The 14,644-nt window shown below is 41.7% G+C and overlaps 1 protein-coding gene across 1 annotated transcript; it reads right to left on the bottom strand.

The window, feature by feature from the left end:
- Window positions 1-5,359: 5,359 nt before the first annotated feature.
- On the bottom strand, window positions 5,360-14,644 carry LOC308306050 (doublecortin domain-containing protein 2-like; the record flags this gene model as incomplete). Its single annotated transcript, XM_080750951.1, has 10 exons — window positions 5,360-5,464; window positions 7,003-7,071; window positions 7,191-7,300; window positions 7,616-7,799; window positions 8,563-8,623; window positions 9,745-9,879; window positions 10,567-10,698; window positions 11,017-11,087; window positions 13,545-13,596; window positions 14,346-14,644. The coding sequence occupies 10 exons, from the start codon at window positions 14,642-14,644 to the stop codon at window positions 5,360-5,362; spliced, it is 1,218 nt and encodes a 405-aa protein (XP_080607077.1).

The following is a 14,644-nucleotide window of genomic DNA, read 5'->3' as shown; positions in this document are numbered from 1 at the left end:
GTACCACTTTCACACCACTCTACCCAGGTCCTTGTAGTGGAAAACCTGGCACAAGTGGGCGGTGTGGTGTGGAGTGGTGTGGAGTTGGGCCTGTGGAAAACCGGCTGGTGTAGTGTATCTTGTACACCAGGCCCATTGCAAGCTGCTGTACTCTGTCATCTACTCTGAGCCACCCCACTCTTAATTGGTGAGTAGCGGTGAGGTGAGTCTGATAGGGAAGGCTAAGCAGGACCCTAATTAGTTTATTTTGGGCTGTTTGGAGTTTAGTTTTCAGGGCTTGTGGGGCGTCACGATACCATACGTGGACTCCGTAGTCAAAGAGGGGCTGGATTATTGCACCAGCTATGGTCTTCAGTGTGTTAAAATTGACCATCGGGGCTATCCTCTGTAGGAAACGAGTTCGTTGGTTGATTTTATTTATTACTTTAGAAGTCATCTTTTCACTGGAAAGATTAGCTTCCAGGATACATCCTAAGTAAGAGATTTCGTTTTTTCGTGTTATGACCTTGTCACCCACTTTGATTGTGAAGTTATCGACCTTTTTGAGGTTATGATTTGTTCCAAAGAGGATGGACTCCGTTTTTCCCAGGTGAATTGATAATTTGTTGTCGTTAAGCCATGTGCAGATCTTACTTAGTTCAGAGTTAAGTGTCTTCTCAACCTGCAAGTGGTCCTTGCCCGAGACTAGGAGAGCCGAGTCATCCGCGAACAGGAACAGGTTGCAGTCACAAGCAGAGGCTGCAGTCACAAGCAGAGGCTGCATTCAGGATTGCAATAATATGCTACAACGTTGCTTTGTCCATATATTATTATGTTTTAGCATAACTGTTAATGGTCCTCCAGGCCAAATTATTCACTAAATAATATTGAGGAGATGCAGTCTCTGCTGACTCTTTATAATGTCCAAATGTACAGGTATATATACCAATAACATTTATTAGACTTGAATGCAACTTCGTCGCGTAGCCAGCCTACAGCAGCGTACACAAGACTACACATTGATTGCAGCGATGGTTTCTGTTGGTAAGTAGCAAGCAAGTATGCTGCTGCATTTTACATTATGTTTTTCCTATGTATGAACAATATTATTGAATATTACAAGCATATTCATAAATATTCTTTAGCGTCATGCTATAAAAGAGGAAAATACATCGCGTAGCTTGTTTCTTGATTTGTTTACGGAAGTAGATTTAGATACTGTACATGTAGCCTCGGAAACATGTTACCCACTCCCACTAACTTTTACTTGGCTTTTATACAATTTTCAAGAAACGCAAGCATTTTAAACACAAGCCACAAATCGTGTCGGTTCCGCACAGTAATCCTAATGTGTTTCAGTGGAGGTGTGTTGTCTGGTGCTGGTTGCTGTGCTGTGGGGCTGCACCAATCCTTTCCTCAAGAGAGGAACTGAGGGGGTCGAGAATGTGAAGAGAAGCAATGTGGTTTCACAGCTACTGGCTGAAGTCAAGTTTCTTTTTCTCAATCTGAAGGTAATAGCTACTGGTTAAAATAGACACAGGTCTCTCTCCATACTACTAAAGGGATACGTTACGAATAGAAATTGATTAATTGAATAGAAGTTCTATTAAAAAGAAAGAAACACACACACACACACACACACACACACACACACACACACACACACACACACACACACACACACACACAGAGAGAGAGAGAGATGTAGGCCTACTATGGCTACTAAAGGTTATGTATTGCTTGCTCCATTTGCCTAGACATGTAGGCCTACTATGGCTACTAATGGTTATCTATTGCTTGCTCCATTTGCCCAGTACCTGGTCCCATTCCTGTTGAACCAAAGTGGCTCATTGGTGTACTATTTAACTCTGGCTACCACAGGTGAGATGAAATTCCTTCTACACATAGCTCTCTGCTGTAGTTATCTAATGCTGCAGATTTTGCAGTCTAATCAGTCTGCAGCACAGATGTGACTGTCACTGTTCTGGTAGGGCAGGGGTGGGCAACTTTGATGATGCCACTATATTTCCACCTAGTATCTCATACAAAAGAAGCAAAAAATAGCAGATCTACAAGCTCAAAACGCATCGCGCTGCGATGCGTTTTGAGCTTGTAGATCTGCTATTTTTGGCTTCTTTTGAATTGGAATCATTTTACTTTAATTTCAAACGCATTTGGTTATATACTCATGTTAAATGTATTAACTTAAATACAAATACATTGGACATAAAAAGAAGACATTTTAATACTACATACTAGTCATTAAGCTACTAATATAGACTGACGGAATTAAAGCAGGTCATGTTTGGAGTTGTAACAGCTGAAATCAATAATATATCAGTATTCTGGTATTAACCTGTGGGCCGCATTAAGTGAAGGTGGGCGCCGCATGTGGCCGCCAGTTGCCCATGTATGTGGTAGGGTAACCAGTCTGTTCGCCCTCTCGGCCGTTCGCCTTAATTCCGCCGACCTCACACTCACTGCGCTGACCGCTCGGTGGGGCAGTCTTTGTATACTTGTAGAGGCTACTTGTTTTACTGAAGATAAAATTAGAAATAAGTTTAGGGTTAGACATTTTAGAGTTACCGGCAGCCAAACGAGCCAGCCACTGCAGAATAGGACCTAAACTCGGTATAAAATAGCTAATATGACATGAAGAATGGTGTAAAGTACATTTACTGAAGTACTGTACTTAAGTACAATTTTGAGTTTTTTTTATTTCAAAAGGTTAGGTAAGGTTGATTATAAACAACCTGTGCCATAGAGAAGTATATATACATTTCTATGTTTTTTAACATTTCTTCTTGCATCTGCTCTCTTCATTCTTTCAGATTTATCCCTAGCTGTTCCCGTGACCAACTCACTCACCTTCCTCTTCACCCTACTCACTGGCAAGCTGCTTGGTGAAGAGTTTGGAGGCAGACGTAAGTTCTTTCACGGCCAGCTTGGCTTAGCTGTAGGAGTTGAGTTGTGAAGAACATTAAGCAACCTGTAGGAGTGATTCAACAGAAGCGAGTAGTAAGGAAAAGATAATTGTCACATCACAGTATTTCAATCAGTGGGTGAAATTTGTTTTTGTGCAAGCTCTGCCATTATTTTGTTTTCAGGAAAACAAGACAAAAAAGGACCGATCTAGGGAGAGCAAAGAGAAAAAGAAACATGTCAAAGAAAAAAATATCTAAACATACATACGCTACACGTAGCATAAAAAGCCAGACATAGGAGAAGTTGGCACTGCTCAAAAAGGAGTGTACGTACGTACATGTGGTTAGACAAAATGTGCAAAAGACTGGCAAAGCATCCGTAGGTGCACATAGCAGCGGGTGTACAGCATACATGTAACATTTGTAACTATGATAGCAGGTTCAGGACCTAATGATTTTGTTCTTACTTCTTATCTCTTTCTACATTATGCTCTCTATTCACACCACCACCATTCCTCTCTGTAGGAGCTGTTGTGGGAATGTTCCTCACCATGACTGGCATCACTCTGTGTGTGATCAGCTCCATCAATGGCAAGGATGTCTTGACTCAGCAGCACACCGCCCAGTCTACCGAGCCTGCACTGTAAAATCCTGACTGAGTGTACGGATGGAACCAGAAGGACCCATAAGGGTCGAGCTTGGTTGAGTTACTATGAATTCTCCTAGACCTCCTCACTGGATGAGATTGTGGAGAACCAGGAGACAGGAAGAACGGAATTGAGAATTTACATTCAGTCCGGTGGCACCACCGTATGGCAAAGTTCTCGGTGGGAGAACGATGCCTGAAATGAACTCGGTGTGAGCTCAGTAAACCTAAGACCCAGGAGCTGATAGGCTAAAACTAAAGGAACTGGAGTTCACACAGGGTTCACTTGAGAGACGGGAGAGATTTATTGTCCTTGTGTGGAATCCCCTGACTGTTAACTACTGCTCCCCTCACCATGTTACTGCCATTCATACAAACACTATGGAAACCACATACAAATGAGTTTCGGGTTACGGATGGACCAATGGAATTGCACTTCTCGGTTTAACGGGGCGATTTTACTGTGGCTGCTGTCTATCACATGTGGTGCGTGCAGGGAAAAGCAAAGGTTATGTTAGAAACATTGGTATAGTGGTGCTATATATCATTTTATCAACAAAACAATTAACTTAAGAGAATGCACATTTGTGTGTGTGTACCTGACATTCTAGCTGGCTGGGAAAGATAAAACTGGAATGACAACATGTTTTTCTACACTGCAGAAATCCAGAATAATTGCTGGCCTACAAGCTCATCGCGTCACAACTGTTGTGTGTGACTAAGTATGAATTGAGCTCAAAAGTGCATTTATTGTCAAGCAATACCGTGCATACTGTTGACATTTTTTGTGAGGGAACATGCTCATATGTTTACATAGTTTCAGTAAACCAGTTCAGTTAATAATAATAATAATAATAAAGCTTTATTTGTATAGCACCTTTCATGACATGAAATGCAGCTCAAAGTGCTTTACAGAGCAGAAAATGAAGCACAGTTACTTAACAGAAAAAATAAAATACACATGAATACAATAAAGCAGAACAGTTAGTAGAGATTCATTATTTATTTTTGAAAGAAAATGCGAGAACATATGTTTTATTGTCATTTTATTACCAGATATTTAATAGTTACAAGATACAGTGAAAATGACACTGTTATTGTGATAAGATGTCAGCTTGCAATGTAGCTAGATTGCTTTAATAAAAACCTTTGTGAATCTTTAACTAGTTTGTTCTCAATGGCTCGTTGATCCAAAACAAAATGTTTTTCATCCAGAATGTCACAAAATAGATTTCTCATTCTATACATAATGTTACATCAATGAAAGTTCAAGGGACAAGATCCATGGTGGTACATTTATCCCTGGTTTGAGCAAGTTCATATTTTGGACTCTTGTCTACAGGTTTTGAAAAGAAACAACATAGATTAACTTAAAAGTTTGTCATTCGGCTCAGTTCAAATACGACTCTCGTTTTAATTTCACATTTATTTGGCCCCATATAGGTCAACAAAGACAATCTTTAACAACAATGGCTTGGCAATTTGGTACAAGAACATTGTGGCCATAGTTCATCAGTTGATGTTTAGTAAAGTGGTTTTCAAAGGGAGGGCATTTGGAAAGGAGAGAAAAGAAAGTAAAGAAAAAAAAAGCATATACATTTTTATTCAAATTCAACGAATATGATAGTTGTGTCAGTTTAACCACTTTTTAACTACTTGCAACCAGGCGTCCCTTTCTGGGCATGTCACTATTGTCAAATGATCAAAATCTTTCAAAAGATATTTGTTCTACAAGCTCACAACACATCGCAGTGTGAGCTTGTAGATCAGCTATTTTAGTTTTTAAGCCATATCGCAGTGGACATTAAGGTCACTGCATCGATGCATCTTTGATGAAGCCTTCCCTCTCCTCAGCCATCAGTCCTCCATGATTGGACTGTTCCATTATATTTGATGGGGGAGGCTGCGGAGAGCTCTGTTGGAGTAAACCATTAAACAGGGTAAGAACAAAAGTGAATGAGTGACAGACAAGATGGGACATGGCTTGGCGATGTAGAGCAATTCAGCGTACCCCCTTAGAGTTTGAGGATTTTAAACTTGACCTGTCTTCAAACTCCCTATTTTTTCCATGGGTCGATCCGCTGTCTCTGGAACCGTTAGATGAGGATGATGAAGTCCTTGAATTTGAAGAGTTCAGCTTTAGCTCAGGCTCAGGTACCTTGAATACAGATGAGACCAGTGACAGAATTCATTACTGTCTTTACTTGCCCTCAATATAAGTGCCTGCATGTACACACAGTAAATCCAGAGCTCATTTAACTCAGAATGGAAGTTTTTACCCTTATGGGTCTGACAGTAAAACATTTGACCCACTGATTCAATTCAAAATCGTCTGAAGAAGATGCTTAATTCACCTCAGCCCTGGCAAGATCTTCGTCTGTCATTGCAGATGTATGATTTTCCGTAGCTGATTGTTGTTCAGTGTCTTCGTGTTGGGTTAGCTGTACCTTGGAAATGAAAAAAAGGTTTTCTTATTTTGTAAATCCAAACAGTGAAAAATAATTGAGCACACACACAGACAGAGACACACACACACACACACACACACACACACACACACACACACACACACACACACACACACACACACACACACACACACACACACACACACACACACCTGGTTTCCATTGTATAAGGGTTCGTGACCATTCTCATTGCACACTTCACTCTTCATCATCTCCGCCTGTCTCGCAAAAAAGAAGATAATTCCAACTAGATTAACAATTTGTACATCTACCATACATGAGGTTGTTAACCACCATTACATGAATGCATGAATACCTGTGATGCTTCAGTATCAGTCTCAATTTCATGTCTGCCCGGATCTCTTTTCTTGACTGATCTATTGCTGCTGACAGGTGAGCCTGCTGGAGTACTTGCCTTTATGTTTGGCTGCTATCCACGTAAAAAATAACAACACACGCTAATTATATGAGTATACCTTGGCAAGAGCACATAGTTTTGTCATACAATCTTTTCACAAATCATTCTAATAATCATGATTATGGTTTTCAAAAAATTACATTTTGACAGGGTATATACACACTCCCACACAAATAGTTTATCCAGTACATGAATGCATGAATACCTGTGATGCTTCAGTATCAGTCTCAATTTCATGTCTGCCTGGATCTCTTTTCTGGACTGATCTATTGCTGCTCACAGGTGAGCCTGCTGGAGTGCTTGCCTTTCTATTTAGCTGCTATCCACATTAAACACACATGTGCACACGTGCGCGCACACACACACACACACACACACACACACACGCACACACACACACAAAATACAAATTATGAAAGTACACCTTTGTCATATAATCTTTGCACCAATCATTCGGATGAACATGATTATGGGTTTCCAAAAATAACATCTTGGCAGGGATGCCAACTAACTCCCACGCTTAACCTAAAAGAAAGAAAACGAAAACAACTATTTTGCCATGTGCACCTGTTCAGTGTTTTGCAGCAGGTCATCCCTTTGAGTTACTTCCTCATCTTCCACTATTTCTGCCACTCTCTTCATATGGAGAGGAAGGAGAAGAAAAACAGATCAATCGTTTATCATTTTTTATCGAGCTTCATGCCACATGACATGAAAGGTTTTAACGGTCAGACGAGAGATGGTTGTGAGTTTACCTGATCAACAGGGAGTTCTGTCGCTGTGTTCTCATCCTCTTGTATCTCCTCAGCCCCTCGCACCTCCTCTCTCCTCCGCTGCACTTTCCTTTTAAACACGCTTGGCTGGGCTATAATGAACAGCAAACAAGTTATTGCTGCTGCACACGTGCTGCACATATAAATTGGTCAACACGCTAAAAACATTGACTCAAAGACAGTCGATAGAGGCCTTGGCCACAGGGTAGTGGTCCAGGCACATAGGCTGGTATTCCGGCCTGACAGCGTGTCGCGGGTTCGAGTCCCGATCCTGATGACCTTTGTTACGTGTCACCCCCAGCTCTCTCCCCATTTCCTGTCAACCTACTGTATACCTATCAATAAAGGCAGGAAAACCCCCAAAGCATAGCGTAAAAAAATGAGTGTGTTCAGGCCAGGGTCCTAACCTGGTCCGTTGCTGATTGACAGTCTAGGTTGGTAGTCTTGGTTCTTGCGGACCCTGGCGGGCCTGGCGTAGAACACGGAAGTCTCCTCCCCATGACCCCTCCTTCCGGCCCTTCTTTGAACGGCCAGTTGTGAGGCCACCTGCGTCGCCTCATCTCCTGTGGACCTCACCCTCCTCCCATCTGACTGTGAAGTTCAGGAATTAAAAGCCACATTCATTTGCAAGCCAATGTCACAAAGAGATGGTTCCCAGCTTTCTCAACTTATAGGAGTCGTTCACCCAAATAATTACTTATTTTCTATACATTTTCTATCGAAGTGTTGAATTTCATGGAGATTTTTACTTGCCACGCTACTCCTCCCAGTTTTGGTGGCACACACTTGGGCCATATGCCAAATCGTTCGGCTTCATCGGGACACGCATGCGTGCTATTTTGCTAGGAGATACGTTATATAATAATAGTTTAATTTATATAAATGTATTTGTGAATTAATTTTCTCCATTGACTTTAATTAAAAAATTTACTTTTCCCAAATATGGAGATGGCTGACATCATAGACCATATGAGACTGACACAGTATGTCCATAAATAGGCTTTCTAAGATATGTGCTTAATATTGATGACGTCAGGGATCTCCATACAGTATATGGACATAAAAGGTACAAGGACTGACACAGAGATCTCCATATGGCCATTATTAGTGAATTAATTTTCCCCATTTACTTGAATGTGATCAATTCAAATGGTAAGATGAAATTCATTTGCGAAATTCACGTCACGGCAACCACACTTTTCTAGCAATCTTTCTAGTTTATTTTTTTCTCGCATTCTTTTGTTTGTGTTGCATTCTTAAGCCAATAATTTGAGCACTGTCTTGGATCAGAATGTCAGGCAATACACACCATCAGATAAGTAATTTATTAAAAAGGTAGTATCAATGTCACTACCTCTGGTGATTCCAGAAGGGCTGAGTCACTGTATCTGTCTTCTGGGCCACTTCCTGCTTTCCTGCTCTGAGAGGGAAAAACAATTGTGACATGGTGTTCTTCACTACCATCTTCATTTTCCCCTTGTTTTGATTTTGTTCAAATGTGACTACTCAGAGATGTTTGTTCGACATACTGTAACACGTTTGTTAACCAATTTAGACCCGAGGCCGATTCTAAGGGGTTTCAGGGTTTGCTTTGCTATACTGTATATACATTATAGCAACAAGAACCCCAGAAGTTATTTAAAGGGGTTCCTGGTCTAAATGGATGCATATTTCACTTCAAACATGCTTAGAGTCATTTTAACTTCAGACAGTTTTTAAGTTGCTTGATTTATTATATGATATTTGATACTAATTTTACCAGACAACTCCATTTTAACCATGATAAATTCATTGAAAATATCTGACCTTGGTTCTGGCTCTGACACTGCCCTTCTAATGCGTGAGATGGCCGTGTTTTTCACTTATATTTTTTGGGGTAGATTTAAAAATTACCCCAAACATGTTTGAAAGTGAAATATCCCAGTACAGAACCACAAGTGAGTTATGAAAAGCTCAAACCGAAAATAACTCCAATTTACCTCTGTACTCCTTGGAAAATGTTTGCTTCCAGGGTAATGTCTGGAAAATAAATTAAAACATATATGTGTATGTAAGTTATACACTATAGTGCCTTGACTCTGACAATGTGTAATTTATCCCCTCATTCTCTACAGTATGTTAGAGCAGTGTTCCTCAACCTTTTCAGGCCACGACCGCCCAAAATACGAGCACGAAGAGTTGAGGAATTACAATTTGTATAACACGGTTCTATTGTGAAAATAGCAGATCTACATGCTCACAACGCCTCGCAACATAGATCAGCTATTTTCGCAATTTCTGCCTCTAATATTTTACAATTTGTCATTTTAGAGGTATTAAAAAGTCCTTAAATTGTCACTTTAGAAATGTGCATATACACTTAAACTTTATGTTGACGTGTTTACTGTTGAGTGAGAAAACAATGTTGCACATTCATTTAATCATCTGGGGACCTCCCCAAAATAATTTGGGGACCCCCCTGTGTTAAAGAAGGTCAAATAAACCAATGTCTAAAAACAACTAAGACAAACACCAAAACCCCCCCAAATAACAATACCTCTCTGCAGCCTTAGAAATCAACAGCTCCAAGTACGGGAGTTTCTTGAACCTCTCGGTTCCCACGGCAACATAGCAGTGGCCAGTTTCCACTTCTCCTGCTGAGGTCACAGCGAGTCCCTCCAGGGAGCACAACCTGACACATGCACGCACACACGCACGCACGCACACACACACACACGCACGCACGCACACACCACACACGCACGCACCCACGCACGCACGCACGCGCGCACGCACGCACGCACGCACGCACGCACGCACCCACGCACGCACGCACGCACGCACGCACGCACACGCACACACACACACACACACACACACACACACACACACACACACACACACACACACAAAATGGTTACACACATAATGGTGTAAAGTAACTGAGTAAATTTACATAAGTACAGTACAATCTTGAGGTATTTGTACTTTACTTGAGTATTTCAAATTTCCAATACATTTATGTCTACTCCACTACATCTCAGATCTAAATATTGTACTATCATAATATTATAAAGCATACAGTACATAAACCTTGGCTATTTGAAAATAGTCGATCTACAAGCTCACAACGCGTCGCGATCTGTTATTTTCAAACATTTTGTACTTTTACTTTTGGTACTTTAAGTACATACTCAATTACATTTTGTTTACAGGACTTCTACTTGTAATTAACAGAGTACTATCTGTGTATACACACAGATATACACACAGATATACACACCGATATACACACATGTGTACCGTTTGTGCGCGTGTGTGTGTGTGTGTGTGTGTGTGTGTGTGTGTGTGTGTGTGTGTGTGTGTCAGTGTCACTGACCTGCGTACAGCTCCAGTCCGTAAGCTGACCTTCTCTGTGACCAGACTCAGAATCTGCTCCAGATCCTGCTGCATGCTCCGAGGAATGATAAAGCGGAAGGGCGGACACAGGAGGTCTCCATTACGGAAAACACTGAAGGGAGACAGGAAAGTGTGCTCACTGAAAGTGTATAGACTTGCAATGGAGGCAAAAAGGCTGGCTGTCTCTGCTATAATTGACAGCCGCCACTGGCGCCACTTACTTATATCCATGGAGTACTGAGTGAAATGCTTATTGTATCATGAAGACATAGGCCATGATTTTGTGAATATCTGGGACCTTGTATGCTCTCCTTTACAGTATGTGGACATGAACAAATTGTTAAAATGTGTGTGTGTGTGTGTGTGTGTGTGTGTGTGTGTGTGTGTGTGTGTGTGTGTGTGTGTGTGTGTGTGTGTGTGTGTAACTCACTGAATGATACAAGGTATAGGTATGAACTTCCTCCATTTAGCCGAGACATTTGGCCTGTAGATTAACTTTGCCTGCATTAGACATAGTCACAAGGTAGAGGGTTAGGTAAGGTTCAGCTATTTCAGAAATGTTATGAAATGTGAATATAAACCATCAGCAGCAACTCTCATGCCAAAAAGAACAGATTTTTGTGGCAAGCAACATTGCCACACTACGGGATATACGGTAAGTTACGCTTAACTGTTGCACTCATGTCAGCTCAAGTGGGGAAGCCATGGCAACGACACATCCATACATAACGTGTCTGACACAAGAGACGGTTACATACTGTACTTAAAGGGGAAAACCACCCATTTTCAATATTGAACTGTCATTAATATACCTTAGAGGAGTTCTGTGGAAAAAAAGGGGTTTGTTTTGCAAAGTACACAGTGATGACATCACACCGGTGTACTTTGCAATACAAACCCCAAAAAATGGGGCGGCATAGCTCAGGGGTAGAGAAACCGTTATTAGAGCACGAAGGGTTCCCGAAGGGTTCCCAGTTCGAATCCGGGCTCCCCCTGAGTTAATGTCGAAGGGTCCTTGGGCAAGACTCTGAACCCCTAATTGCTCCCGGTGAGTAGGTTGGTGCCTTGCATGGTTTCCTCCGCCACTGGTGTATGAATGTGTGCGTGAATGGGTGAATGTAATGCACAATCTCTGTAAAGCGCTTTGGATAAAAGCGCTATATAAATGCACCATTTACCATTTTACCATTTACCAAAATCAATCCTCTAGTTCTAGGCAACACAGAAGGGGGGGAAACTTTTTTTGTATTTACAGAACTCCTCTAAAGTATATTAATGACATAGTTCAATATTGAAAATGGGTGGTTTTCCCCTTTAACATTTATCCATTTGTAACTCAAATGGTCCCATACAGTCCTTTTGGTTCCATTTGTACACTAGTTAACACTCAGGTTTTTACTGTGTACAATAATCTGCTGTTCACATAGTATCTCCTGCTGCTTCTGACGGCACCACTGCAATAAATCAACCCAGGACAAACTAAAGACAGATAATCATGCCTCAGCGTTTTGGCTTTGAAGTGTCCTGGCGCTGAAGGACTCGTGGCGCTGCCAACGTGGGGCTCAGCATCGGGCTTGCCCAGACATGTGCACAGCGTTGATAACACTGCATGGAGGTATGCTTTATTACACAAACGCGCATGCGCGTGCACGTGCACCTGCGCACACACACAGCCTCATCATGGCAGGCCAATTTAACATTACTCCACAGCAACTCACAACAAGCACGGCTGACTTTTATACAGAGGCCTCTCAACACACACAATAAGCTCTCCAAATGGCAGCCGCCCAAGGCACAAATAAAACAAATCACTCTCATGTTTACTGCACAGAAAAGTTACACTGATGGTAAAAGACCAGAAACACACTCCAGGCTCGACAAACATTTATTCTGAATCTTATCCCTGCCAATTGGTCCGAATACGTAAGCACTCTCCATTGTGAGTGGCTCTCTGTGTGCGCGTGCGTGTGTGGTCCATCATTATTGGCCATATGTCAATGTCTTTATGAATAATTATTTATTTCAGCAATACTGTTTATATATTTTGTCTCACATCGCCCAAAACCAATTTCTGACTGTAAATATACCAGTAAGACGCCTAAGGGCGACAAGAGGGTGAGGTCGTGCCATCTGTCTTGGCCATCTGTTTTGGCCATATATGGATTCTGTTAGTGTGGTTCTCCTAACAGGGCTTCTGGGATACAATCCCTTTTATGCCCATATATGGAGATCCCTAAAATAATCCCTTTTATGCCCATATATGGAGATCCCTGCACTGGGTATCTGACATCACTGTGATGTCACCTGTTTATGCCCATATATGGAGATCCCTGCACTGGGTATCTGACATCACTGTGATGTCACCTGTTTATGCCCATACATGGAGATCCCTGCTCTGAGTATCTGACATCACTGTGATGTCACCTGTGATGTCACAGTGATGTGTCAGGGGAACCATAGTGTCAGGCATTACCCGTCCGGACAGACGGACGGACACGGACAAGCTGTGACGGTTCTGATAGTAAACTGCGACCTATGGTCGCAATAATAGCGTAAAGTGAAGAGTGATTGTCAATACAATCATTATGCGATCATTTAAATGAATTTAAATGTCAACCAGTGACATCAAAGTGCTTACACTGACACACATACTGTAGTTGGGCAAAGTGCACATAAGCCACTAATGCTAACATAACAAACGGCTTTTAAGTGTCGTCAAATATGTAGGCAAATATGAAGTTGGCTCTAGAATGGAAAATCCTGATGTTATGGCTACACAAGCGATCATTTTCATATTCAACTTGGCTGCAATTCAAATGGACAGATCAACGAGATAAGAGAATTGTGGCATGGCTGCCCTCACTGAGCAATGCAGTGGCACATTCCTCACGTTTAAGTTCAGATTAATGAATCATGGACTGTCCTGTTGGACTGATTTCATTTTAACTCATAACCTACCTGAGTTCCTTCACGGGCGACAGGCGGGCTCTTCAGGCCTGTGTTCAGGTAACTAAAATATAGGTGTAAAAGACAACGTCATCACAGCATTAAACATTTATAACACTATAGTTGACCCCAGGGCTCTATACAAAACCCCCTCCTCTTTTCACACTAAACTAAATGTCCTTGCCAAAAAATTGCAGATCTACAAGCTGACAAAGTGTCATGCTGCGACACGTTGTGAGCTTCTAGATCTGCTATTTTTCCTGAATGTTAGCCCCAGAATAGGGAGGCTAGGGTCAGTGGTTAAAAGAGTTGAAAAGCATATATAGATCATAGTACACTTGCCTACATGTTACAATCGAGCATGCCTTGTCCCTTTTACATCAATGCTGGACGTTATTCACATAGCATAAATGTTTCAATCATTGGAATCTAGCAAATCTATATACATTTCAATCAGTTGTAAACTGAATTATTGGTTATACACATTATCATTAGCCTGACCAATGTCACATTTTTGGGTCCAATACAATCCTGATTTTGGAGAGTCCTAGCCCACAGTTATATCTATGTTTTGACCGATTTTCTGTCAAAAAGTGCTACATTTATTCTAATAGGGTTGGAAAACGTAGATTTGATGAAAGTTTTTAATAGGCAATTCAAAGATTGTAATTTCCACCGATAATGACACGAACATATGGATACCAGGTTGAAAGTGGTTAAAGATTACGACCTATTGGTGTCAGATTCGTCAATTGTCAAAAACATCAAATAATGGACGATATATCAGTATTAGTGACTTGCTTCTATACTCACTCCAGCTTCTTGAACCTCTCATAGCCTGCGGCCGCAACATACTGGCCTCCCGTCTGGAGCTCCTGGAGTTCCCTGACCCTGTGGCCCTGTCTGGGGGTGTACAGGGTCCTGACGGCAAGCGGGGCCCCAATGCTTAGGGTCACTTCATTAAGAAAGACCTCCATACTGGCCACCTGGCGCTGGTTGACCACAAACCTGCGTCCACAGTAGAAGGGGTCTCCGTTCCTGTAAACCATCACACTCTTCACCGGGGGCAGGAGAGCGGTGGCCGTGGAGGACGCTCCACTGCTGGCAGCCAT

The sequence above is a fragment of the Nannobrachium achirus genome, assembly GCF_963921795.1.
Source record: "Nannobrachium achirus genome assembly, chromosome: 20".
NCBI lineage: Eukaryota > Metazoa > Chordata > Actinopteri > Myctophiformes > Myctophidae > Nannobrachium > Nannobrachium achirus.
This window is presented reverse-complemented; position numbering and strand designations above follow the sequence as displayed.